Source organism: Pezoporus flaviventris, unplaced genomic scaffold, assembly GCF_033815535.1.
Source record: "Pezoporus flaviventris isolate CSIRO_AGI_PZ_B2104156 unplaced genomic scaffold, CSIRO_AGI_Pfla_v1 ptg000063l, whole genome shotgun sequence".
Taxonomy (NCBI): domain Eukaryota; kingdom Metazoa; phylum Chordata; class Aves; order Psittaciformes; family Psittacidae; genus Pezoporus; species Pezoporus flaviventris.
This window is the reverse complement of record NW_026892611.1, coordinates 7,401,839-7,429,190: the sequence shown is the minus strand read 5'-3', so window position 1 is coordinate 7,429,190 and position 27,352 is coordinate 7,401,839. Positions and strand designations below refer to the sequence as shown.

The window sequence follows — 27,352 nt, the reverse complement described above, 5'->3', positions numbered from 1 at the left end:
GTGGTTTCCTCAGCTGATATCCAACATGACTCACTTCTGGCCACAAGAAACCACATTCATCATTAAAAAGGGAAAGTACTGAATCAGATTATCGGAGCCTTGCTCTGTTCCAATGTGCCCATATTTTATAGCAGGGCACCTTCATGGATTTGCAGATGGTCACTGCAGGTTTAAGATTATAAACAGGGCAGGTCTTGACCTAATGGGACATTGCAGCCTCATTTGGACCTCTTGGAAGAAAAACATTTTTAATTAACTTGTTCTGGAAAACAGTGTTTCACAAACACGACGGTTGTGACCTCCCTTACATCTCAGTGCCTGGGACCACACTAAGTTTGACAACAGATTAAACTGAACGCGTTTGATTTACCACTGTCACGGGGGATGTTCCCTACTCTCCCACAGCTTTACAACCATACTAATTTGTATTTAATAAAATTACCTAATTAAGCATTCCCTGAGCAGGCGGAACCAGTGGAAACAACTTGCAGCTTTAGGTAAATACAGGAAGACGTCAACTTGCTCACACTTCCCTGAACAACCCTTCTCTCAAGCCAAACCCAAGGTAAATAAGCTTCTACACTGAGCCATTAGACTAGGTAGGCACGAGCACCTCCACTGATAAATGCTACTAGCTAAAATCAAGAGGTACCAAGACAAATCTCAGCTTCACATGAGACACCTGCAGCCCCAGATGCATGTTTCAGATGTGAAAGTAAACACAGGCACTGAAACCAGTGTATATCCATGGGAAACCTTCATTTTTAGGATAAGGCCACTGGAGTGTATGCAGCAGGGCTTGAATTTAAGCGATGACTCCAGAAGTACGTATCATATGTAGTTCAATACAGTATCAGATATATACTGACCGCATGAAGAAAGTTTTGCTTACAGGCGCAGCAACTGAAGACACCCAAGAAAGCCTCTGGCTCTCCCTGCAACTCCAAGCATTCACCACTCAGTGAGGAGAGGAAAAAAAAGCAAAAAACCAGACATTGTGTTGTACGTTTTTGTTTTTATAGAATTTTTACAATATATTTCTCTTCATTTGCATATTTTACCCACATCTGTAGCTTTCTTTTTACATGTTGAACTGAACTGGAAGAAATCTAAAGGCCTGATATATTTTAAACAACTGATAAAAATTGCAAAGTATTAAACCCGTAAGAAAAGAAATTATAAAATTCTCTTTGTTAAGTGTTTAATGAAAGCAAGTCAAATGTATTATTAGGAACAATATGGTTTGACTTAAACACATCATCAGGTGATTCAGGCAGGACAACTTCTGTTTTTGTTATATTAGGCACATTTTTTCTGCATACCTGTTTTTCCCAGACAGTTTTATACTACTCAATAGTATCATCCACATCCACTAGAACCGCTGCAGGATTCTCAAAATATGATTGACCATGAATATTCATTATTGGTATTTGCTTCCTTTCTTTATAACTATCAGAAGGAAAAAAAAATATTAATAATCAGTGTTTCCTGACTCTTAAAAAATCCATAATGAATGAGTTGTAAGGCAGCAACAGATTCAGTGTCAACTCAGGTCGCAGTCCTTCAGTTCCATCTAGTGGGTAGAGATTATAGGTAGTGGACACTGCTCCTAGACAGTCCCTTTAGGGCAAGGCGACTGACTCATGGGGCCAGTTACTGCTGGTAGAGTAAGTTACAGTGGTACACCTAAGTAGGGAACACTGGCCATTCCTGTGTCATCCTCGCAGCCTCATGTCTTTAAACAGAGAGCAAAAAGACAGTCTACTGGGGAAAAGAAAGTGACTATGCTAGAGCCATGAGAGGTTCTGGGAAGGGTTTATTTACAGTCTTCATCCCTGATGTGAAAAAACAAAAAAGCCTTCTCTGACTAACACAGGCAGATCTCAGCAGCATGCTACATGCCTTAGCAAATCAGCCCATTGCATATCCCTGACCACGTAGCCATGGATTCACACTGAGGCAGTGAACAGAAGTCCTATTGCTCCAGAAGAGCAATTTCAAAATGCTCACCTGCCCATCAGTTTGACTCCCTGAAGGAGACTAAAGAGCGTCTCATTTTGGTGGAGCAACTCCCTGATCCCAGAATCTGCTCACGCTGTTAGGAACTGTGGGAACAGTTGCTCCTCAGAGATCTCTCAGACAGCCCTGCAGTGAGATTGCAAACTCCAATACGTTACTCAGATGTGGGAGCAAAATGAACCACGTGTTAAAGGTGTGCCCCAACTCTGATTAAGTCCCTTCCCATCACGATCTCATTCAGGAAGGAAGGAGGGCTTTAACCTTCAATTATACTCAAGGAGGGGGTTCAGAGCAGTATCTCTCTGCCTCCTTTCAGACTTTGATAAATGGTACGTTTTCCCTGAATTCTGGCATTCTCATTTGCCAAGAGGGCCACTCCGCTCCTGAAGGCAATGGCTTCAGCATAGTGCTGCTTGGTTGTCAGTTTTAAGTCTTTCAGGCAGAATAATAACATTCTGATTCAAGCTGATCTGAAGCAATGTTCACTTTGCACTCACCTGCCTGAACAGAATTCAAATCATCTCTAACTACAGCACTAGGTGCCATCCAAGAAAAGGGGATATATTACTGTACATTTCCCTCTCAGGGGAAGGTTGGACCACCCTTAAAATTCCAGCCCCAGCAAGTAAGACCATCAATTCAGAGGTCATCCCCCAATGCAGTGCTCCTGTACACATTGCACATTGACATCTAGGCACCCCTCCCCTTTTGGACAAGCGAGGTCCTTGGGCAAGCATACTCCTTTCTAAGAGAGCCACTGCCTTTATACAACCTGTATTCAGTTATTACTGAAGCTTTTGGGTCCCTTTCTTCCATATCCTGATGTTGATGAAGGGAAGAAGAAAAAATTTAGCATAAATTTCTCTGCATTCATACCTGACAAGACCATACTGTCTAATGGTATATAAAATGCACCCCAAAATGCTTTTTTGTTCTTTATAATTCTTTGGAAAGGGAATAACCAGCATAGTTGAGCAGGAAGAAAGCCAATTTATTTCAGCACAGAAGGTCTGCAATTGATTCCATGTTCACTAGGAGTAATGCAGTTATTGCTCTGTATGGTAAGACTTGATTGATCATTAACCCCCACCCTGAGTGCTGGGAGTCTGGGTTCCCAGCATTGCCAAGAAGGACCTCCCAGGCCACTAGTATTGAAATAATTGGAAGAAAAAAAGCTTCATTAACAATTTCTTGTAAAGTTGTGATCTTTGAGAAACATGTAAGTTCCTCAGTTCTTCCTATTATCACTGCTCTGTGAATGGAGGCTAGCCTTTGCTCTCCACACTAGAATGATATACTGCTTAGAACACCACGCTGGAGATAAGGTAAGAATAGATGATCCAGCTGATCAAATCAAAGAACATGAGAAACAAACTTCTTGCACAAGGATGCTGTGAAACTGGAATCCTTTGCTATGTGAATCACCAGAATTTGTTTTACAACCTGTAGTTTAGCAAGAATTAAAATCTTTTTTCTTGGGTAGTAGCCTTCAAAGCAAAAGCAAAACATGACAGGATTCAAGTGTGGACCATTTCTGCATCAGCCCACCAGATTATGGTTTGCCTGTCTCACTTCAACTACATACAACAGACACTGTCGATGCCATCACTCCGAGTCATTTCCATGTCAGGTTCCATCAATCAAGTTTCCCTGGGAGCAGATGATACCAATGCAGGGGCCTTCCATTCTCAGCTACCTTCTTCCATTTACTTCCTCTGGGTAAAAAAAAAGTATTGTTCGGTTTACTCTAACATGCTACAATATGTGCATACATAACTGTAGGCGACGCGTGAGTTACTTCAAGATGTGCTTTTTCATTGAAGTGCGCTTTTACTTTTACAAATTCTACATCAAGGTGGAAGGAAGGAAGGAAGGAAGGCAGGCTGCAGAGTGCTCATACACTGAAGCTGAAGGAACTTTTCCTGAACGGAGTTAAGATGTTCGTTCCAATGTCCTATGGACAAACTACTCTATCCCATGCACTCCGGCCTGAGCCAGTATTAAACATTCCAGAAACTTGTTGATTTGTTTGGATAGTTAATGGCAAGGCTGATAGCAGCAATGTTTTTCAGGGCCTAAAAGAGAGAAGGAAAAAACAAAGTCGTGATTCTGCTAATCCAAAATGAAAGAAAACCTTGTATGAAATTAAACAGAAATAAATAACCACCCTGTTTCTAGCTGGTCCTCTCATGGCAGTGCAACAATTGTCATGTACCCAGGCAGTTCCAGCAAGGCAACTGCATTTCCAGCTACTGAAAGACCAGCCCCCATGCCCATTCCCACGTTTTGGCAGTTTGGTAAACCAGGTATATATACCTGATGACACCCAACAGCCTCTTTGTGGCACATCAGCTGACTATTAAAGGAGAACATTTGTGCGTAGTTCATTCACGTATTTCAGAGGCCTTTCATGGTACTGTAAAGTCAAAGTACATTTATCTCTACTTTATACAACTCCACTGGGCAGTCAGAAACCATTCATTATTTCTGCCTTCCAGAAAGATATGGCAAAACCACACAGCACTGAGGTTGTGCAAGCTTATTACCTGTGCTGTGCAGCGATGAAGATGATCTTCAGTATTTAAGGCAAGCAGATACTCCTGTATAGATCCAAGCTCCTGCAAGAAAGCATTCAATGAACACCAACACTTCTACTAAAGATATCATCCTACTAATTAACATTAAAATGCTGATCATTACAGTAGTCCCCATGAACCAAAGATATCTGAAACTACACATAAGACTCTCCCTGACCAGAACACAGTTTGTGACCACAGATCAGTCCATTAAAGACCATTTCTATGTAATGTGCAAAACCAACTCAAGGAAAAGCACATTTAAATACCTTTAATTATTAAATCAGCATTCCTCTCAGAAGAAAGAGTGGCTTTAGGGCTGCCTTAAGTGCATAAGAAGGAGTCATGACTATTACATAAGGCCCCACAATGGATATGGCAACAGTATGCCCCTCTATTAGAATTTGCTACCAGACTCCACAAGAGAAAGTTTTTAATGTGTCTGAAGCATTTAATGGTTCTAAAGCTCTGATGAACTTTGCCAAGATACAGGAAAACTACCTGTAATTTAACACTGAACTATGTATCATTCTGGGCACTGGGGAGAGGAGGGATGCAAGTACAGGAACTGCTTACAGTAACTCTGTTTTCTGTAACAAAGAAGAGTTCTGCAAGTGCGCGATGAAGAGGAAGAAGAATCCCAGGCTTGGCCATGTCATGACACAAGTTGTTTTCCATATGGGTAAAAAGCTGCCAAAGTGGCTTCAGCAAGGTAAGGTCACAGTCCCTGAAAAAAGGAATTCAAATGAAGTAGTGAGTAACCATGACCTTATGCCTGCTTCTGGGAAGGAAAAAAACCCAACACAGAACCCCAAACAAATTCAAGAGAACAAAACCATACAGTTTTAACAGATGCATAAATGAAGGAAGAAGCACAAGAATTATCCTAAAATTTAAATTCAGTCAAGTGTTTCAGCACAATTAATTTCATTCTGAATCAGTGGAGAAAACCTCACATCTGTGAATGTCCAAATGACTTCCGTAAAACTTAAGTGGCCGCCTGAAATGAGGACTTTAAAATAACTATATCCATCACTTCGCAAAATGCTGTAGCTCCACTGAGGTTATCCAATACTGCACTACAGCACTAAGCAGGTGATGCCCTTGTATAGTGCAGACAAAAACTGACCTATAGCTTTAAAAACGATTCCAACCCTGCCTCCTTCCTACTCTTGAGTTAAAGCCAACTAACCCAAATGGTACTTACTACATGGATAGGATGACAAATATTGGGGGGGGGGAAGGAGAGAAAAGGGGAAACTCAATTTCAGAATTTATCATCAGATTAACACAAGAAAAATATTAAATAATACAAGCACAATAGAGACTTGGCCTTTCAGCAATTAAATTTGTTGTCCACATGACAAAGATGACATTTGCTGATGAAAATACCTAAGGGAACTTGAAAAAATAAATCCATGATTAAAATCTCAAAGCCAGGTTTTCAGACTTGGAGGCAGATCAGTGTATCTAAAGTCTGCAGGGAACCGAATGGTTTTATGTAATTGTGCATTCTTATCACAGCATGTAAATATACTTTTTGACTTCCCTTTATCAAAGCGAGCTAGTAGGATGCTGTTCTTTTAATGGTTTTGCTTATTCTGAACTGAAAAGGTATAACCAGGTAAGTGTCAGTGTTCCAGCATTCTTTTCTGTTTCCAGTATTTCTATTGAGTTAATGTGACTGGGAACATCTGCAAAACACTAAGAGCTCAACACTGTTTTGAATGTGTATTTTCATGAGGAATACCCATGCCATACATACATAAGCATTAGTATACCTATCTCTTCTAAAACTCAATTGCAAGCTTAGTGGTACAACTGAAAACAGTAATTTTAAAGTTATTTACTTTCTAGAGAAGCAGATCATCATTTCACCAGTTGTTTATTCCATCTTCACCTTAATCCTGAAGTACTACTAATAAAGTAAATTTCTAGAAAATTAACTGAAATCTCTTCTTTGTCCTGTTTTGGGGTGACTTGGTTTCCTTTAAAACAACATTTGAGTTCATTGGACCTTTGCAGAAAGCCCCCCCAAAAAATAAATAAAAGAATGGTTTCAAAATAACCCTTTATAATAAATATCTATCAGGCACTGTGAATTGTATCCGAAAGGCAAATTATCTACTTCAAATCATATCAGCTTAGTCACTTTTTCTTCTCATGCTGTTTTCCTTTTAGTGCACATCACGGAACAGTCCACTCACCTCTGGGCACTGCACTGCACTATCTTCAAGAGCAAGTGGATAGCCTTCAAACGCTGGTGGCCGGTCTGACGGCACGCTACCCCAACCTGCCATTCCCAGATTTTGGCCAGTGGGAGGTGAGGAACTACCCTTTCCTCAGACAGCATCTGCTTTAGAATTTCAAACCCTGGAGAAAGAAAATCAAGTAAAATTCAAACAGCTGTTACTTTTGTAGGGACCCATTCTGTTCATATAGTCAGTTCTCTCTTCTCCATATAATAAATACTGATCTGGCAAGCAAGAAATACCAAACTGTAACACCAAACAAAAACCTGAGATAAGTCTGGATTACATCTCAAGATCACAAGTCTTTTCTTGGGCAAAATATAGATCAAAACGAGAAAGAAGCTTATCTGAAATTAAAGTTTGCCCAAGTAAGGCAAATTAAGCATAGGTGTTTTAGTGTGAGGTGTCCCTGCCCATGGCAGGGGGGTTGGAAGTAGATGATCCTTAAGGTCCTTTCCAACCCTAACTATTCTATGATTCTATAGGTCCTCACTATGCAGTTGACTTCTGATGATGCAGTCATCCACCAGCCTCAACCTCATTACAAATATTTAAACTCTAATATAAACTAACAAACCCTTTCATGCTATAGCTAGAAATTAGATCCAGAACCAAGGATAACGATTTTTAAAGATACAATTACAATTATTTGTGTTTCTGATTATGGCACCTTAGAGTGGTTACTTAGGTGTGTAATTACTGACATAATGAAACTTTGAATGCAAGTAACATTACTGTAATTGTCTCCACACCTCTGAAGATCTGGTATTTCTAACAAAGTCACAGCAAGTAAGAGACATTAGTCAAGAATCAACCTGAACAAAACTAAACACATTATTTCCCAAACACTGGAGAAAGCAAATTCTAAGTCAAGAAAGGGGATAACCACAAGTCTCTCAAAGCTTGTCAAAATAACTCCAGAAAGCCCTTTCCAACACATTCTGAGCAGTGCTTACCTGTCTGAAACCTTCCAAGATGACCTGCTGTCACTGTAAACTTATAACCCCACTCAGTGTTACTCATGTCAGAAGTAAATCTGTAATACAGCGTGTCACCTGTGTACAAGGGGAGGAATAATATCCACATTACTACCTTCTCAGTCAGCTTTGCTACCACAAATACAATTCAAATGAAAAGTCTGTCATAGATTAATCCTAGAAATCATCATTCAAGAGATGGGATCTTTTGCTTTTTGGTAATTCTGAAATGCACAGAACAGTATTATAAGCAGGAGGCTAAAGCAAAACACAGAATGGTTTTCACTGTGTAAAGATACAAGGATAATGTCTCTTACATGCTTGTCAGCTGGATGGAAGGAGGAGTTAAAGAACCTCTATACTGAACACAATTAAACTTCCCTTTTCCAATTGTGTTATGGATCAGTTATGATTTATGAAAAAAGAACCTCTACAAAAGCAGCCAAATTCACAGCCCATTAAACAAAAGGTTAAAAAACAGAGAAAGCAAAGCTGCACTGCTTTTACATGTCAGAGAATTAAATGGCACATTTTCACTCTAGGGAACAAAACCCTTAAGTGGTTATGGTTAAAAGCGGAAGAGCTATCACAATGCTTGACCATTTTGCAGTAGGATCTGGAACATTCAAGAAGTTCTTGTCATTGTAGCATCTCCAGCTCCTCAGAGGGAAACACTGGTGGTTAGCTGTAATGCTAAACAAAACAGGTCCTTACCTGTCGTGCTCTGCAATACTAGATCTGATTACAACTGAGAATTTCCTTCTGTTCCATGGAAAATCCTGTCACCCTGGGACAAGCATGCTAGTTTTCACTGAGAAGCAGAATTTGCAGTTTCACGAAGAAACATTTTGAAAACATTTTTACAATTAAAAAAAACCCTAAAAATCTAAAAGCTTCTTCCCCTTTTCATCACAAAATGGAGTCATTGATCTCTGCTATTCCAAGGAATCTTGAGAAAGCCCTGCCATCAAATGAAAAGCCCAGAAGCCTTCAAATGCCTGGTTTCAGTTAAGCCTGCTGAGTGGAATCAAGAGCCTTAATCCAGACAGCCTTGTCCAGAAATGAAGTTTCACAAGGTGAAACTCAAGTTTCACAGCCAAGGCTGCTCCAAAACAATGGGCCTCCAAGTTCAGTTTCTTGGCAAAACCTCTGCAACTATTTGGAAGGAAAAGGACAGAAAGAAGGTCATAAAAATCCAAAGTATTTCTACAGTGTACGTTTGTTTCTAACTAGCACGTTGTCACCCAAACTGCTTTGCTAAGAGAGTTCCTACATCTATTTCCAGCTACTGACAACACTCAAAGTCAAAAGCTTCCTGCAATGTCATGGCGCTCAGTGGGTTAAAACAGCTTAAAGACGTTATCCTTCAGCTCACCAGCATTTGCTACTGTGTTATCAAAAACATGCTTGGGAGAGAACAGAGACTGAAGCTGCCAGTCCACTGATTTTTTTTCAGCTGTACTCTGTGGCAACAACTGGAGACAAGGCACGGGCACACACTCCTTATCTGAGCACTTGTGTAGCAGAGTGAAGAGATAAGCCTGTCTTTTGGGTTTTTTTTAATGTGCTTCCTGTGGAAAGTAAGACAAGGCAGAAACAATGTAAGTGAATGTTGTACAGAACAAGGACTGTGTTGGAACAGAATCAAGATCAAAATTTGTTTCCAGTCACGGAGTGCATGCTTTGACCCAAGGGTGGAAAAAAAAAAGGTCAAGCAGCAGAACAGCAGATAAGCCTACTTTCAAGAAACAAATGCAAGAGTAACACGTCAGAGCAAACAGGCTGGGACAAGAAAAGGATTGTCTCAGGAACATCCACATATAAGTGTCATTAGTTTCTCCTGAGAGTCCAAAACACCATCAATATCCTACACATCTGCACTTCGAAACACAGCATATTCACCTGGAAGCTCAAAATCGTTCCACTTCTGTGGAGACCCACTGAAGCTGTGTCGATCCTGCTGGAAATCACTGCTGCTGGACATGAGCAACTCATCACAGCCCTCTTCTGTATTACACTGAGAGTCAAATTTGATTGAGAGGTAGATAGCACCAGGAATGTGAACTTTATCCTGAGAAATAAACACATGATCTTTGCATCCTGCAATACTATATCACCAAAGAGCTACTTCACTTTCACCATACAAACAAATACTACAGCATATCCATAGGGGAAAAAAAAAAACAACAAAAAAACCCCAACCCTCTTTAATATTCTTATCCAGAGCTAATTTAACAAATGTAAAGCGTGGCCTATTGTCTGTTAGTTGTTAAACATGTAAAATTAATTGCTAGGGTTTTATTAGAAGTGGTAATTGTTGCTGATACTGATCTCCACTGCCACAACCTAAAGGTTTCTATGCATTTTAAACAATAAAAATCAGAAGAGTTAGAGCTGCAGATAAATTAAAAACCCCAAGACTGCCCAGAGGCAACAATTACTTACTAAACTTTACTAGAAAAAGGCTTTCAAATAGTATCAAGAGAAGAAAATAAGAATTGTTTGTGTCAGGATAAGATAATCTAAAATGAGAAATACAAGAAAAACGAGACTCCACTCCCAGCTTTCATCTAACAGCACAAGAAAGTAACAGGCAAACGGAAATGAACCTTTGGATGAAAGGGTAGAAATATTTGTTCATTAAGGCCCTGACACCATTTAAGAATATGATCTGCTTCAAACACGTGCATAGCAAAACCATTGAAGTTACGCACTTTTCACATGATTGAATTAGATTACATAAACGTGCCTTACTGAACATATTTCTTTACAGGGCAAGGCCTCACTCATCCAGCAGCAGCCCTTCCAAAAGCAAGACTGAACAGATATTTCGCAGGTACTTCAAGCAAAAAGTCTCACAGGTAAACACATGGACCACTGACATTTCTGCTCCAAACACCTTGATGTTTCAGAACTCTTCAAGCCATGCAAATGCACTGTACTACACTACAAGTCTTAACTTACCTCAAAATTGGTATTGTTGTTATAAGGATGTTTAGATTCACGCATCTGCACTGCCATTCCTGGTTCTTCCATGAACTGGCAAGCTGTCAGTGCCATTGTCCCTAGCATGCTCTCACTGCACCCATGCAGTACCTTCTGTAAAATCTGGGAAGAAGCAATACATCATCTAAATACAATCTGCTATCAAAACTATTACAGACTTACATACTGGTGACTGACAGGAGTCATTTCTAGCCACACAACATTTTGGAAGAGCAAGAAACAAGACATCACAAATGACGTCTGCAAGTGTTATTTCCATAAGTACAGAAGATTTTACTCTGCCCTCTGTTCCAGATCTTTCAGTTCTTATCTAATGAAAACGTGACAGCTATTAGCTCCATCTCTTTCCACAAATGCTAGGAACAAGGATTATCCATAAAGTAGTTAACAGTAAACTAGAGCTGTAAACAAAGAAGATAAACAACTAAATACTAAAGACACCTTTACCTTCTATTACGCACAGGTTTTGATTTGAATAGAATATCTTCTGGTTTAGCTTTCAAAATGTGCAACTTCACATACAAGAACGAATGATTAAGTATCAGTTAGTGGCTGCAGTGTTTGAAAGCACTAGATGCAAGAGCTGTGTCTTTAAAAATACAAATAGATGCCATTTAGTCTATCAGGACACACTAAATGATAACTAAGAACAACCCAAATCTCCACTTTCTCTTATTTCTCAGAGCTTTTGTGTGCTTTTGAATTAGGATTCCTGCTGCTCAAGGCCCTTTATTATCGTAACCTATGACATCTCTTCACTTGCAGTTTTCTAGTTCCTCCTATAAAATGTGATACGAGCTCAGACCAAAGGTTCACCTCCACATCAGCCAAAAAAAAAAAAAAAGATTTCTTGGGAAAAAGGAGTTTAAAAAGCAAAGGCAATATGTAGCACAGTTCCCTGAATGTCTTCTTTGCCTCCATGCACTTGCCGAATAGCCTAACACAAAGGCTTCTGTATTTAATACACCTCAACATATTGTTATGCTATCAGTTCATCCTGATATTTTCTGAACCTACATAAACACCCCGTGGCAACAATTTCAGTGACATAACCTGTCAAGAACCAGTTCTTTTGGTTTGTTTTGGACCTGCCACTTATTACCTTCATCCGACACTCCTTTGTTTTCTTACTGGGAGGACCAGTGAATAATAGTTGCTGTTAACTTTTGTATGCTGCTTACTCTTTAAAAGCTACAGAGAAAGAGGAACAGACATTTTCATTCCTCCTTCTCCCTCAATGCCAAATGGGGCAAAGATCCAGGATGAAGAAAACAAGTTGGCTCCTCCTACTGAAGTTATTCCATGGCTAAAATAATCCCTGCCACTCTTTTCCAGGCTTCTTCCAGTTGTACTGGGTTACCATTTTACTTTAAGCGAGATGAGGGAGTCAGGTCACATGCTGTACTCTAGATGAGAGCATACTATTGGTTTTGTGGCATACCAGTGCCTTCTGTTTTATCTTTAACTCCTGCTTTGAAGATTGCCAGCACTTCATTTGCTTCAACTGCTGTTGAAGCATTGAGCTAACATTTGCATTACAACATTCTATTATAATTACAAGATCATTTCCACCACGGTAAGAGTCAGCACATCAGTGGAGTAGCAGGTATTACAATATACACATTGAGATCTGCAGCTTTCAAAATGGACTGCCTATTTATTTCTCTGCAAGATTTATTTTCCCATATAGTTCTTTCACAACTGAGCTGTCTCCATGGAGCTAGTTTTTCCATTTTCTGTTAACAAAATCAGTACATTAAGACACTGACAGATTCCAATTGCTTTTTCAAAACTAATTTAGATTTTTGGTGTTTCAATTTAGTTTAAAAAAGGAATTGCAAGTATTTCTGTTAGTCAGCCTCATGGCATGTAGGCACAGTGCTTGATCACATGCACAAGCAAAATCCACTTACCTTTTCCCATAATTGCTTTTCCTCTAGCTGCATAAGCATGTCCAGTATGTACGTCATATGGGCTGGACCACTAAGATCTAGGATTTCCTCATTTATTGCCACATCATCTGGCCAGTCAGCTAGCAACGATACCAGAACATGCCTGGCATAAAGAACAGCAGTTGCCTCATTTACACGATACAGGTAGTCCCTCACAGCCTTTTTACTCCTGGAGTCCAGCTCCTTGTGCAGGAGTATTGAACTCTTAGTGCGACGTTGCTTGGCATAACTAAGCTGTAGCTCGCTCTCTGTGTTGGTTATCAGTTTCTGGGCAACTGGATTGGTTTCTTCTGTTGCTTTATCACAGAGTGCAGGTTTTGACTGAAAAAAAGAAATGGAAGTTTGAAAATAGGCTCCCAACAATTTAATTCCTTATGTCTGGATATCTGACCAGTCCATCAGACTGCAAGCTGAATTCACAAATGGATTTGTCTTTTACATACTGAAAATCACAGCACCAAAGAGAAAAGTGTGATCTCACACACGCCTACAGGGACAGGATTCCTCAAAAAGACAGTTTACGTCGGACTTCACTATATGCTGATGCATTCATGACTGTACACGAGCAGAAAGAGCAGTTCAGACTCTAATCAGAAGAGTTATTTCAAGCTGACCTACAGAGGCAAAGCAAGTGTCATGCTATTTCTGACACAGAATGAGGCAAGCTGGCAGGAAGCTTTGGAGATCATTTAGATCAAATCCAACTTAAACCTAAGACAACTTCAGAATTAAGGCTTTGTCCAGTTAAGTTTGGAGAATTTCCAGGGGTGGATACTTCACAGCTTTGTTCTGCAACTGATAGACAAGTGATACCACATGGCAAGGAGTAAGCACCCAAAACAAAGCAAGCAGCTGTGGGACTATGCTATCGAATGGAAACCTAAAGCTGGCAAGTGTAGTGTCTGCTTCACAAGACTAACTTATTGCTTCCTTGTTCTGCTGAAATTACTATAAGATAACAATATGCTAAAACAGTAACACGGCATAAGCTTACAGTAATTAGATACAATCTCTCATGTATAAAGAGAGGAAATTACAGCGTGCAATCACAATTTGTTCTCCTAACCTGAGAATCAAGTTCTCTTACTTCCTTAAGGAAGAAATACTTGCTTCTTGTACGTGCTTATTCTTTTGGCATAAAACATTAACAACAGATTATTTCAGATATTAAAAAAGAAAACCTCAGGTTTGAAGTTACTAAACAAGACTGAAGTTACTTCAATGCCTAAATTATTTCACAACGGCTCCTTTTTAGAGATGCACGTACCAAACAGGGTAAGATGATCATATCTGTATCTACTGCTTTTGAGCTCTGTTCCTCCAGCCTCAAACGCTTGCTGGGCTGCCACTTCTGAGCCAGTGTTCGGATCCTCTCATCTGTTGTAATTACATCTCCATCAAACCTTAAAAGAGGCAAAAGAAGAAACAAAAGTCACAAATGTATTTCAAAAGTAATACAAACTAAATTGGTGCAATTAAATGGAAATTAAATCTTTCCACCTTCTGTTTTTGAAAGAGTCATTAAACTCTACCTGTTTTATCATATCACATTAACTGGCTTCCCTGGAGATTTTAAATGTTATAAAATTGCTCATCCCTGTGAGAACACGGTGGCTCCAGGACATGCTTTGATTACTACAAGCCACACATAAGCTCTCCATTCTTCCTCCATTAGGAGGATTTAAAGACATAGTAGATCTTCATATGGGAGTTACCATACTGAAAAGAATGTGCAACATATTTCAGAGGTTGATGACTTGTTTCTATAAATACAACTTAGTAGGAGTTTATTTCCTTTCTTTTTCATACATGAAAACCAAATTGTACCCTTGGAACAATTTCTATTTGGCACCCATTAGATTTTAGGTTACCACCCACATCTAATAACTTTGTTTTTCTGCTGGATGGACCCACTCTTGCACATACCTCTTTTGAACTTCCAGGAAAAAAGAATCTGTTCTTTTCATCTGCAACTCATACATGGCTCGAAGAATATGGAGAGGTGCATTGAGTGCATCATGCGTCATCTGAGCAAGGGGACAAAAAAGGAAAAAAAAGATGACATTACAGAAGAAAAAGATGAGTTTCTTTAAGGATGACCCAGATATTATTTTCCCATATATTTATCATATGGGTAGAGAATTAATGAACTTAGTATCTTGATTAGTAAAAGTGAAAAACAATTTGGCAAAAAACTTTATAAATGATTTTGTAGTGTTTGTGACCGCAGATATAATTTATTACCTTTAGATAACAGTACACTGAAATCACAGACCCATATTCTGTGAATTTACAAGAGAAACAGCCATATAGACTACCAAATATTTTATGCAACCAGCAAATTCAAAGAAATGTCAAAGGAGGTAAAATTAAGTACCAAGAAGCATATTTTGGTGGCTTCATCCAAACCCTCCAGAGGATCAAGTTTGTTCTGCTCTAGATCTACAGGACCAACAATGGGTGGCTCCACATCTTGATCTTGTTCCCTTTCTTCCAGTTCAGTATCCTCACGTTCAGCCAGGGAACTGATCTCTTTCTTTGAGGAATACAGCATTATTGACAAAATCTATATAGAAAAAAAGGCAGCATATGGTGTGACAGCTGTAGATATTATTAGTGTATCTGCAATCAGCATTTTATATGAGCATTTTAAGACTTGGACCATGCTTAGCACACGCTATTCTAAAGAGCAGCAGCACCTAAAAAAAGAGAACATGCCACCAAAAAACAACCAACCAAACCCAAACCCCAAACCCCTCACTATTTCCCTCTTTACAAATGAGTTGAACCTTCCAGGCTGCTACAAAGACAATTTAAGTGACCAGCCAAAAGTGGAAAAAATTGAGAAGATAATTATTTAACCATTTCAGTACATCAAAGGCTTGAGGATTCTTAAACAAGTACAGAGTAGAAGTGACTAAACACAAGCCACCAATGCCCCTACTCACTCTTCTCCTTCAGCACAGCCACGCACTAGCACTTCTAATAGGAAGAAAATCATGTTACTTCCTTGGTCCTCCAATCTGAGACAGAAGGAGTAACATGGGCAGAACTATGGCAAGACATTTTAGTGCTTAGGGCAGAACAGGCACTTGCTACAATGCTGTCCAAAGGGGACGAAGGTGGGACACCTTTGAGTCTGGGCTGGTTGGTTCTTGGCCAGGTCACAAGGTAGGAAGAACCAACCCCTTGGAGCAACTTTTCAGAGTATTTCCAGGGTTTTACTCTCTCTCATTCTCATTGTTACCATCCCAAGTATGAATTCACACAACTCTTGCCTGTGATAAAACATCACTAACAGTTGAACCACACTCCCAGCAATGAACAAGCATTCAGAAAGAACATGCCTCCATGCATATCGATCTCCCCACGCTGCACTGCAGTAATACCTCGTACACATCAGTGAGTAATGTGAGTGATGGTTTTCTTCAAGATTAATTACTATTTTTTAAATTGAAGAATGAAATTTTCAAGAACAGTCTAAATAAAATGCAGAAGAACCCCAGTGATTCATGCCTCATCTTGCAAATTTCTTTCAAATACAATCAAATGAACTTAAATCAACTCCTGCTTTAATGAAGCCAGACTATTATGTACACAATTATGATGGACAGAGGAAGGCAAATTCAGTGATACAGTTCAGTGAACATTTTTTAAAGACTAACCAGAAATATTCAAGACTCTTCACAAAAGGGAAGTGCACGGGTATCACCTTTCATGCCACCATGTGAAGCCTGACATTTTACAAACCTAACTTTTCTTACCTCCAAGTCTCTGAGAAGCCAGGTCTTACTGAAGCCAGTTCCTTTGCTACATTTTTTCACTAGAAGCTTGAGTAAACCAGACTGAAGAAAGGCAGCTTGAACCTCCTTAAAGCCATGAATCTACACATACAGACACACACAAATAAAAAGGGAACAGTGCATCACAATACCTTATCGCACAGCCTCAGGTAAGTTTCCTGCCCAGATGAACTACATTAGGAAATTCTCTTTTATTTCCCTAAAAGAAACCCCAAAATACAATTCCCACTTCAAATACCTTGAGAGTATCATCTATGACACATACAGAGTAGTTACTGGATATCTGTTTTAGCCTTGGCAGTCCAAAAAACCAGAGAGCCCCTTCAAATACTTCAGGAGTAAGAAAAGAAGCAGCTTCACTCCACAAAGTGTTATCTATCTCTATAAAATCTCTTCTTTAGCTTTCACAGTGGTTAGCCCCCACAGAGGAAGTGATCCAACTCTCAACAAGACTCATGAATGTTCTTTAAAGCCTAGCAACATTTTCAGTCCCCTATAGACAGGGATAAAAGGGGCCAGCTAAGAGAGCAATGAGCCTGCATTAGTTCCCCAACTTGCTTAGACAATACCCAAGTTTCTGTACACAGGGGTAGAATACAAACTTTATCTATTATATTCTATGTGTCAGGCAAAAGATACCTTAAGTGTTCTGTAAAGCCCCTTTAGAGCAAGCGACAAGACCCAAGTTGCTTCCACTGCCTCAGCATAGCTACTGTCCATGCTGGTTTGCAGAAGGTGCGTGGATATAAGAACAAAGTGCTGGAGGTACTGTCTCAGCTGGGTCTGGGAATCACTGCCCTCTTGTTCACATTTCTGAATCAACTGATAGTCTTTCACTGCAAGGGAGAGAAAACACAAGTCACTAGGTTAATCTTAAAACGTGAAATCATCTCTTACCAGTGGATATGAGTAGGCCAAGACATGAACATGATTCATACATGAAGTACATTCTAATGATAGTCTTGCACTAAAATTATCCCACATTCACTAACAGTAACAAAACCACTTTTCAGTACAAGTTTAAAGAAAATCCTAGGTAACTTCTGCAACCGCTGATTGCATATATTTGCACATACATAGCACAGCATACAAAGCAACACAGGTTGTATTTTACAATTAAAATGGGGGAAATTCTGACCTGCAATTGATAATGATGAAATTAATCTTACTAATCTTACTGTTTTAGAATGCCAATAGTAACAAACCAACCAACCAACCAAAAGGCTTTTATATTCAAATACTTCTTCAATATCAAGAAGCAGTTTAGTCTCTTGATTTTTCCAAGTACCTTTTGAAGAACTTCAGTAACCAAATCTTAGGGCAACCTTTGCTTTAACTTTTACAGTATTAGGTCATGTATGCCAAAGTTGCAACCTCTCACTCCTAGAAATCCAACGGATTTGTTATATGTTAAATGTTTATGTGAAATACAGGAAAAGTTCTCCATGGTACAGCAAAAGAGACTCGGGAAGCAGCATCTAGCTTCGTGGTTTTGGTGTTTTCTAGCCAATGCACTGATGTGCCCTAAAATGGATTATTGTTAGTTCCCCAGACACATTTCCTAGAGTATACGCTATTTCACACCATGTAGCTTCCATTTTTGTTTCAAATTTTAGAAGTATCCAAATTGTTTTGAAAAGTTCTTCCAGACAGGAGGAAAGCAGAAAAGATCCCTGACATTCCACAAAGCACATGAGTAAAGAAGTTGACCTGTCCTTTTTTACAAAGCCAGGGAAAGACAGCCAACACAGCATAATTTCAGGAGCAACCAAGTGATCATGGGTATGTTTGTGTTTGGTCTTACTCTTCGTTTGCTAGTTTGCAGCACATCTTGCTCACAGTGGAAACAGGCACTTCATAAAAATGCAGAGAAATTTTGGAAGAACTAAATGGACTATCCCCAAAACATTCACACTCTGGGTACCTTTATATAGCAGCACCCAACTACAAAGAAGCAGCATGTAGGTCTTCTACATTTGTAATCGTTTTAAAACATTAAGCATGTGTTTGTAAGGGGTAAGACACAAGCAGCAAACACACCTCACACCTCAAAACAGAAACAACTGCTTAGTAAAAACCTATTTCTGAGATTTCTCAAGTAATAAAATGATCTCAGCAGTGTGCTAAATACTTTCTGAATAAAAATACATGTCAGAGTTTTAAAAAGAAAAGGAGTCTCTGTAATCTTTACTGCAGAAGCTTCACTATTTGGTTGAACCTACAAGCAGAAAACCAGGTGACTTACTACTAATGGAATTCAAACTCTGCAGACCTGCACAAAGTGGCCTAGTTAAAATATGTGTTTGGGTATCCATAAGAAACTGCAAGGAAGTACTCTGTGATTCTTTGATAAAAATAAAAATGTCACAGAACCTGTTTTCCTCTTTCGGGTTCTGATGTCTACTACAACTGCTCTGTTCTTCTCAGTGAAATGCTTCAGAATGATCACGTTGTGAGGCTCATTTGCATTATCCATGTACACAGAACGAGTCCCCATACACAGCACCTAAAATTGCAGTAGAAGTTTCAGTTATAATTTGGACTACTTATTTGTAAATACAGTCAACCTTTTATATTGGTTACATATTGCTTATACTTGCTATTGTATTTTTTAGCTGAACAACCTGCTTATTGCCAGGTATTTGCTGGTCTTTAGAAAATGGTAGTTCACTTCTATAAAAAAAAAAAGAAATAACTGCCTACAACAACCAGCTTAATACTACATAGGCAATATATCAGAGTTATGATGAGCGAGAGTGAGATCAGGTTGGTTTGCTTGTACAAAAAGTCCTTTTTTGATACTCAAATGCACTAGGCTGGCTTTCTCCTGGTAGTTCTAATCAGCAAAGAAATGCAAGGCAAAACCAGTTACATCATTCTTCATTAGATAAACATGAATTGTGCACAAGTGGGAAGATGGGAACTCTTGACATACACCACGTTTTGACACTTTATAATGGATGTCCCCAGCTGATGAAATCCACAGTACTTAGAAATAAAAGCTTTAAACAATTTTGTTTCCTCTAGTATCAATAGGCTACTTACCTCAGGAAACCCAACCAGCACCAGTAAAGTGAAGATATTGGTGTGCTTTAGCTGAAAGGGCAGTTGCTTAATGCAATGGTCAGTGAAAGCAGCTATCACATCATGCCACTGAGCAGAAGAGTTCAAAGATCGAAGAATATCTGCCATGGAGCTTGCCCAGTCCAGACCTACACGACTGGAAAACAAGAGCAGTCTGTATTAGGAGGGCAGACTACAGACTTACCTGAAACTATTTTTCCTCAAGACACCATAGAACTGTTAATGTCATAGCTGTAGCTTTCATACCATTATGTGTTTTTCCAAGCATCTGCAGCTTTCATGTCAGCTGACATGACTTCTGTTTTGATTCTCATCACTAGAGCATAAATAGCACTCTGTTTTCTTAAAGGGTTCACAGCCCCAAATCAGGGTGTGCCTGAACACTGTCACCCTTAATTCCCAATTTTAGTTTAGAGCTCAGAAGTTTCTCATTGCACAACAGCAAGTAGTTTATTTCCTATGTACATGACTACCTGCTCTCCCCTCTGTGGGCTACAGAAATAATGGCCTCCTTACCCCGAGAAAAATGCTTTCCCTCAGCTAATTCTTTGGATATTCTGTCTTTGAATTTCATACACTTTGTACTTGTTTATGAACCTTCCCTGTGAAACACAGCTACAATGCAAAATAACACTGTCATTTTTAACAGACATGACATTAATCTTAGAATGCAGAGCTTTCTCAAGACCTTCAGAATAGAACATCTGCTCTGCCCCTCCTTGCTGTTTCCAGTGCAAGTTTAGGATACAAAAATCTCTCTAAAATACTTACATAAAAAGGGCCAGATCCTGAACACACCACCAGTTATAGTTACCACATGGCACAACTCTCCTCCTTCCCCAAGTTACGCAAGAAATAAGTATTCAATGGGAAAGAATGTCATTAAACAATTAGATAAGACTGAATTTTGGTTTTCCTTGGAAGTTTCCAAACATTACTTCTTCCACCATAACATGCTATATAGGCAAGCACAGGAAATTAAGCTACTATTCAACAAATTTCCTTCTTTTGGAAGTAAATTAATAGGGTCCCACTGCACCAAGGCCTGCAGATGCTAAGCCCTTTCCACAATCAGAGTACAGGTTTAATTGGCTTTCCGTTAAAAAGCTTCTATACATGAGGCACACATGAAAGCAAATTGGTATTAGTCATGAGAGAGCAACTAATAGGCTTAAAGTAAAAGCACCTGTCTAAACACACAGCTCCCAGACTGAACAGAAGATGAGTTGTCTTCCAGCCTTCTGGTACTGCAGCCCCATCTCCCGCAGCAAACAAGTTATGTTTGGCTGAAAGGACTTTAGCCACTGCAGCATCCACTTCTGCAGGCATAAGTCTCAGGATTAACTGGCCCAGAAGTCCCAGTGTTAGATGATATGTTTCATTTAGGTGGCCAGCATTTGAGATTACAACCTGAAACATCAGTGGAAGTATCTGTTCCAGGTTAATCAAAGACATTGTGGAGCCCTACAGAAAAAGAAAAATATCATTAAGGCAGGTAAAGAAAACACGGTTTTTAGTCAAAGTCATAGCATATGCAAACGTTTCTGTTCTAATGCTCTTTCAAATGGGACAAAAGGAAATGAGAAACTAGGTTCCTACTTCAGTTGTTGACCTGCTGAAGTCGACCTGACATGTAAACTTAAGTTGATGATTTAAACTTTGCTGGTGTTGAACAAGTTAAGATAGACTGCTTTACAGTCAAAATTCCCTACCCCTCCCTCCACCCAGGAACAAGCCCTTACACCCCTTAGTAATGTGAAGCATCCTAAGACATTCTGATTTGCATTTTATAACATGCAAACAAGAGCCCACCTCCTACATTTAATTTGCTATGAATTTTATTCATGTTATTTGTGCCACAGACTGAATGTAGAAAGAACTAACTGATTTGAAAGGTGGTAACATAGCCGCCAGCAATCCTAGAATCCTCTTCTGAGAGCATTCAGCAAAAACTTGTTCCTGGCTAGGTATTAAAACCTTCTCTGCTTGCTTCTGGACTGAATCCTCCATGAGGCTCTCATCTGCATTTTAGATTAAAACAGAAGAATCCAAAATGACATTAAAATACTTTTAAAAAGTGATAGCTTAATTTTAACAGTTTAAGGATTATAAAAAAAGCCCTTTAAAATATTAAAATTTGAAAAGCAAATCTTTCATAAAAGTGTGTAAAAGATAGGTAAAGAGATTTACACCATCTATTAAAAACATATAAAGGACATTACTACAGATAGTTAAAAAGGACCTACCGTTACTCTTACAATACTAGTCTTTAATGGAACAAAATACTTGATTTCCAGTTTCAGTAAGAATACACAAGTATTGCGTTTGACCAACAGAAACTATTATCTCTGTATGTGAATACGAATCAGTGGAATTCCACTCTGATTTCTAGAATCCTCTAAACCCACTACAAGGCTGTTCCAAGCAGTGTGCTTGGCAAGTTTTACAAAGCAGACAGCTCTCTTGCATTAAAGACATTTGCAAATACACAAAAACAGGTTAGGAATAAAAATACAGCTGTCTGCTTTGCACATGAATGGATATTTCTGTGACGGGGAAAATGAGAAATAACACTTACCTGTTGGAGAAACATTATCCTCCACAGAAAAGCCTGACTCTTGTCTCAAAACAGCTTTATTTGCAAAGACAGCTTTGCTTTCACTTCCTTGTTTTCCTACTTTATCTTCTGCAGGAGACTGGATTTCATTACACGTACCTCCTTTCCCCTAAAAATAAAACAAAGGCACTGAAAGATTAAAACAAAATTTAATAAGTGCAGAAACAACCATGGACAGAAGCTGCCAGACATCTGCATTTGACAAATGTTTTTCCTCCAATATCAAAACCTTTTATTGGTTCACAATTGCTTGATGTATACATGTCTTAAATTGCATACAGTAAAAAATACATTTCTGTATTTTGCTTGTATCTCTGTGCATAAAATAGTTTTATACCTAGTATAAAACTGTAGAAAAGTCTATCTCCTACTTACACAGTGCTAACAAGGGGAAACAACGACCCTTTCAGAATGATCTTTGCCCTCTCCTGCTGATGCTTTTGTGAATCAGTTGCCAATAAGAATAAGGTGACAACCTGTGCCTTTGATTAGCTGGGTCTAATAAGAAACATGAGGCAACCAAGAACTGCCCCTAGCCCCCGACTGTTACCTACAAATGAAGCCGTCATAATCCATAATTTCAGTTACATATCCAGAACAGGATGTTTAAGCTTCTGAAGATCACACACCACACTGATATCAGGGGTTCTGGAAATAACAGGTACTTACATTGCAATGTATAAAAGAGCCTGTTGCTGGTTTCTCATCTCTTCCCTTCATTGCTTTATCACCAGTATGACTTTTTGGAGCACCATCTGTGGGAGGACTGACTGAAACAGTGTCATTCTCTGAGAAGGATTCACCTTCTGGTAACATGCAGAGGAGAGCTGAATTTTTCAGACCTGAAAGCAAGCAAGTTATAAAACGTATTTAGTTGTTGAAAGGCAAAATAGGCAAAAAGCAGAACTGAAATGAACTGTAAACTTCCCAACAGTGTAAATTACGGAAGAAATTCTATTTGTCTTAGCTTTTAATCTTCTGACCACTTAAATATTTATACAATAGAATTGTATGTTAAAGACAAACAGATCAAATAATGAGCACACACAAGTATTTGGTGGTGGTATTTCAGCTCTATTAAAGCTGCTCAAAAAAAACCAACAACCGACCAGTAACCACTGGAACTTGAGTCTAGAATTTGATATATTCCACATAGGTTTTTACTGTATCACCCTATGCTCTGTGGTAGGTCTTAGCTCACAGAAATCCTTGTTTCCAGACAAACAGACATCATCCCCAGGAACTTCTCTCATACCACAAATAAGGTTAAAAAATTCTTGCCAAAACCCCAAAAAATTAAACAAAACATTTTCCACCAAGTTATTTGCTTTCCTTCCAGTCCTTCAGTTGTCAGTAGCGTTAGTAACAGAACATGAAGCTGTAATGATTGATCCCTTTACAACATCCAAGATGGAAAAAACAACAAGCCAAGAGTTGCCAAGCTGTCTTCAATATTTATGGAAGCATAAAAGTAATTTTCTCAAGCACCCCATTTTCCATGTTCCAATGACCCTGAACGACACTTGTTCTACATTTGCTTTCTACATAAACAGTTATTCTCAATGAAGTACACAGTAGCTTCCCCTTTCCTTTGGAAACTTCAAAGTGAGTAATCACTTTTCTGACACTTACTAGAAACTATTGTTTCAGTGAAGGAGGAGCTGACTCACCTTTTCCATGCTGGGCTTTCATCAAGCAGTCTCCAATGAGCTGTATGCACTGATGTTGCACAACTCTGGCATGACTGAGGACCTGTGGATCTAGTTTCTCTCCTTCTACTTCCCCCCCATTTGCCAGATCTGCACTGTAGAGGGTCAAAGCTGCAAACAACAGCCAGGAATAATTGTGGATATATGGCTGGATGAGCCTCTGCCGGTCACTGATTCGAATAGTCACCATGGGATACACTGTGATGCTGTGAGTGGGCAAGTGACTGAAAGAAGAAGGTACATGTTGAAACACAGCTGCTTTCTTGTTAATCCATGCAGTTAATAAGACACAACACCTTTACAGGAAGGTATGAAAAACCCAAATATTCCAGAAATTCCCACTGCAGACCTGTGTTTCTAAGATCTTTGGTGTCAAGCAGTGAAACCTATGCTGTCTAACCACAGCAGCGTTCATTTCTTCTATCATTCAAGCATTCATTTTGCAGCTTTCACATTCGTGGCTAGAAAACAACTGCTACTGAGCTCTTCAGAGGCTGGGGCAGGTATCCAAACTGCAGAAAGTTTTGCCCAAAGAACACCAAGAAGCTCTGGTGTCAGACACAACCTTGTAGGAAGCAATATGAGAATGGCCAATTGTACTTAGCTGCTAATTACTGCTTTTCTGCCAAGTGAGGGAAACAAAATAATGTATTTAAATACCTGTCGGAGTATTTCTTTGCAGAATAGCATCCATAGCAAAGGTCAAAGTCATCACACACATTGCAGTTCATTCTCCGCCCTATGATAACTCCTTGACAGTGATCGCAGGCATACTCCATGTTAACCATTTCATGGTCATCCTCATGTCCTTCAGGTTTAACTCCACCTGTAAAGAAGTGTTTCAAGATTTCCCTGTAAATCCTCTTTTACAAAGGATCTTTCTTTACTGCAAGTTCATATTTCTTAACATTTCTAAAGCATCCAGCAAAAGTCTTTCACTTTATGTAGAATTTAGAAGACATTCTTTTGCCTTTGGGGATGGGGTTTTGAGGGTTTTTTAATGATTCTTACCAAGAAAACAAGTTTTACACAGATCCATGTCATTGCATTGCAGACAGCGGTAGCGATGCCATGGTGCAATTTCATCACAGCCATCACAGGATATGTCCACATTTAAGAGGTCACAGTAACGAGCTACAAACATGTGCATCTAGAGTAATAAATGGACAGTTTGAGTATTATTTTCTGACTTTGAGAAAACTCTTTCTAGACAGAAAGCAGAACACTTCCCCTGCCAAGAAAGGATGGGGATCTTCTCATCATATTAGACTTTTGAAGGCCTACTGGGAGCTAGGGATCCAAATAATGAAAAAGCAATTTAAGCCAGATTCCTTTCTCTCCTTTAGGCTTTTCTAAGTCTATCTAGCCCTTCTACAGATAAACAAACCATAAACTCACCTTTCTCTGCTTCTCTGGGTCAGCTTGAGCTATCTTTTCATACCAGGTCTCAAACATCACATCCTGACATTCATCCATCCACTCACAGTTTTGCTTGTAGTCTGCAATTTCATCTTCTTCACTCCACTGACTGAAAGAAAAGCAAGCTCAAAATTCAGTTTGAAGCTATAACTTGGGATACTCAGGGGATTTTTTTTAAAGAACAGAGCGCCATAACATGCTAATGAAAACAGAATGGTGAGAATTCCAGTTCACTTGGTTTATAAATGACCATATGACACCTGCTTCTTGCCTCTGTGACAAGTTCTTGAATACATACGGAGAACCATAATGCAAAAATCAGAAAAATCTACACTTCCAAAACTGCTTCTGGTAACGTTGGCAGATCAGATGTGACAATGAAAAAGCTTTTGGGCCTTCACATTCCTCAGGCGTAAGAAGTACAACTACTATAAAATCACAATGTGCAGGTTAAAAACGTTTGATGTTTATCAGGACATGAAACAGCATTATCCACCTCATGCTACACTGCTAACAAGAGAAGCGTTCCAGCAGTAATCAGGTTAAAGATACGATATTAGTATGTTTTGCACTAGCAATGCTGAAAAAGAAATTCAAATACTTCAGTTTAGCCCTTGGATCCTGCCCAGAATTATGCCATACTTGTTAGTAGCACTTTTACTGCTTGTTCCAGCACAAAGTTCAGCAGCCTTTCATGGTAAAAACAGTATCAATAGATAGCACCATGTGAAAGCTGCATTCTTCCTGACTCACCAAATGACGCTGTCATGAATACTTATGTTTTCTTGTGATGTAGTCATAAGCAGCTGTGGTAACTGAATCTCAACAAAGAAGGAAAGATCACTTGGTTCCCAACTCATATCCAAAAGGTGAAGGAGAGTTGTCTGCACACATGATAAGGCAGGAAGCAATGATCTAAATAAAAATACAAGACAATATAACATGAGAGCTCTAACCTAAAGCTGAAATAGCATGTTTGTCAGTACACTGACTTCCAGGCTTCACTCTGCATTAAATTAACTGCATGGCAGAAACTCAGGTTTATTAATGCAAGACAATTTAGCAAGAAGCACTGTCAATGTAATTTGAAATAAGGACAGTATCCTTTACAGATTCAGTTGAGAAAGAGCTTACGCTATTGCCCAAGCATTAGCAAGAGGGTTTGTCTCTTCTCTGCAGTACATTTTCTTGGTATTTGCAGGAACTTGTTCTCTTTGAAACCTTTGCCACGCTCAGTTGAAACTCAAAGGACTTGGGAGCTATTGGCAGAGAGACTGACACTGTAGTCACAAAATTCTCATTTCTCTAGGACACTTGGCTAACAATCCCCCAAATTCTAACCAGAATGTTTTCAAAACATGAGCTTTAACATTAAAGCATGGCTGCAGAATTGCTGTATTTATTGTGGCATTATTCTTGCCCACGTATTCCACAATAAATTTGCTATTTCTAGTATTTTAATACTGAGTTTCAGAAACACACTGCAGAATTAGAAATCCAAAATGCATTAAGTCAAGGTTTTAGCATTGATTAATTTATTGTGCTTTCCTGCACCGTAGTAATAAAAAGCTAACTTGGCATTTCTGATCACAAGATCAAGGCTCCTTCTTTGGTTCTGTAAATAAGCAAAGTACAGACAAAACTGAGGCACTGAACAATGACAAATGAGAAGGGAAGAGGTGAGGAAAAACAGAAAAAAAGAATCATAAAGTAATGGAAGCAATGTACTGTACCTGTCGTTGATAGTACTAAATCCCTTCACAGAATTTACCAGGAACAAAACAAGCTGGTAGTAGGACTCTCGAATCTCTTTGTGTAGCTCAGCACCACATCCTTCCAAGTTTCCAAAGTAGCTAGAAATTGAAGAGTCAGTTTAGCAGTCTAGATTTTGCCGTTACATTTTTAGGTAGCATGCTTTGTGCAAACGTTACAAACAGG

The 27,352-nt window shown here is 39.1% G+C and overlaps 1 protein-coding gene across 3 annotated transcripts in view; it reads right to left on the bottom strand.

The window, feature by feature from the left end:
* Nucleotides 1-995: 995 nt before the first annotated feature.
* Nucleotides 996-27,352, bottom strand: part of ZZEF1 (zinc finger ZZ-type and EF-hand domain containing 1) — a 59,252-nt gene continuing 32,895 nt past the window's right edge. For all 3 annotated transcript variants that reach the window (XM_061470378.1, XM_061470379.1, XM_061470380.1), the window contains 25 exons: nt 27,148-27,267; nt 26,168-26,329; nt 25,394-25,523; nt 25,007-25,145; nt 24,656-24,821; nt 23,957-24,219; nt 22,956-23,128; nt 22,248-22,395; nt 21,554-21,690; nt 20,856-21,133; nt 19,631-19,805; nt 18,959-19,091; nt 17,225-17,421; nt 16,547-16,666; nt 15,160-15,348; nt 14,709-14,809; nt 14,050-14,185; nt 12,744-13,103; nt 10,789-10,932; nt 9,727-9,895; nt 7,804-7,902; nt 6,803-6,968; nt 5,172-5,322; nt 4,566-4,637; nt 996-4,094 (listed from right to left, as the gene is read on the bottom strand). In XM_061470378.1, coding sequence (XP_061326362.1) covers nt 4,020-4,094; nt 4,566-4,637; nt 5,172-5,322; nt 6,803-6,968; nt 7,804-7,902; nt 9,727-9,895; nt 10,789-10,932; nt 12,744-13,103; nt 14,050-14,185; nt 14,709-14,809; nt 15,160-15,348; nt 16,547-16,666; nt 17,225-17,421; nt 18,959-19,091; nt 19,631-19,805; nt 20,856-21,133; nt 21,554-21,690; nt 22,248-22,395; nt 22,956-23,128; nt 23,957-24,219; nt 24,656-24,821; nt 25,007-25,145; nt 25,394-25,523; nt 26,168-26,329; nt 27,148-27,267 — 4,003 coding nt within the window. In that variant the 3' untranslated portion in view covers nt 996-4,019. The remainder of the gene's footprint in view (nt 4,095-4,565; nt 4,638-5,171; nt 5,323-6,802; nt 6,969-7,803; nt 7,903-9,726; nt 9,896-10,788; nt 10,933-12,743; nt 13,104-14,049; nt 14,186-14,708; nt 14,810-15,159; nt 15,349-16,546; nt 16,667-17,224; nt 17,422-18,958; nt 19,092-19,630; nt 19,806-20,855; nt 21,134-21,553; nt 21,691-22,247; nt 22,396-22,955; nt 23,129-23,956; nt 24,220-24,655; nt 24,822-25,006; nt 25,146-25,393; nt 25,524-26,167; nt 26,330-27,147; nt 27,268-27,352) is intronic.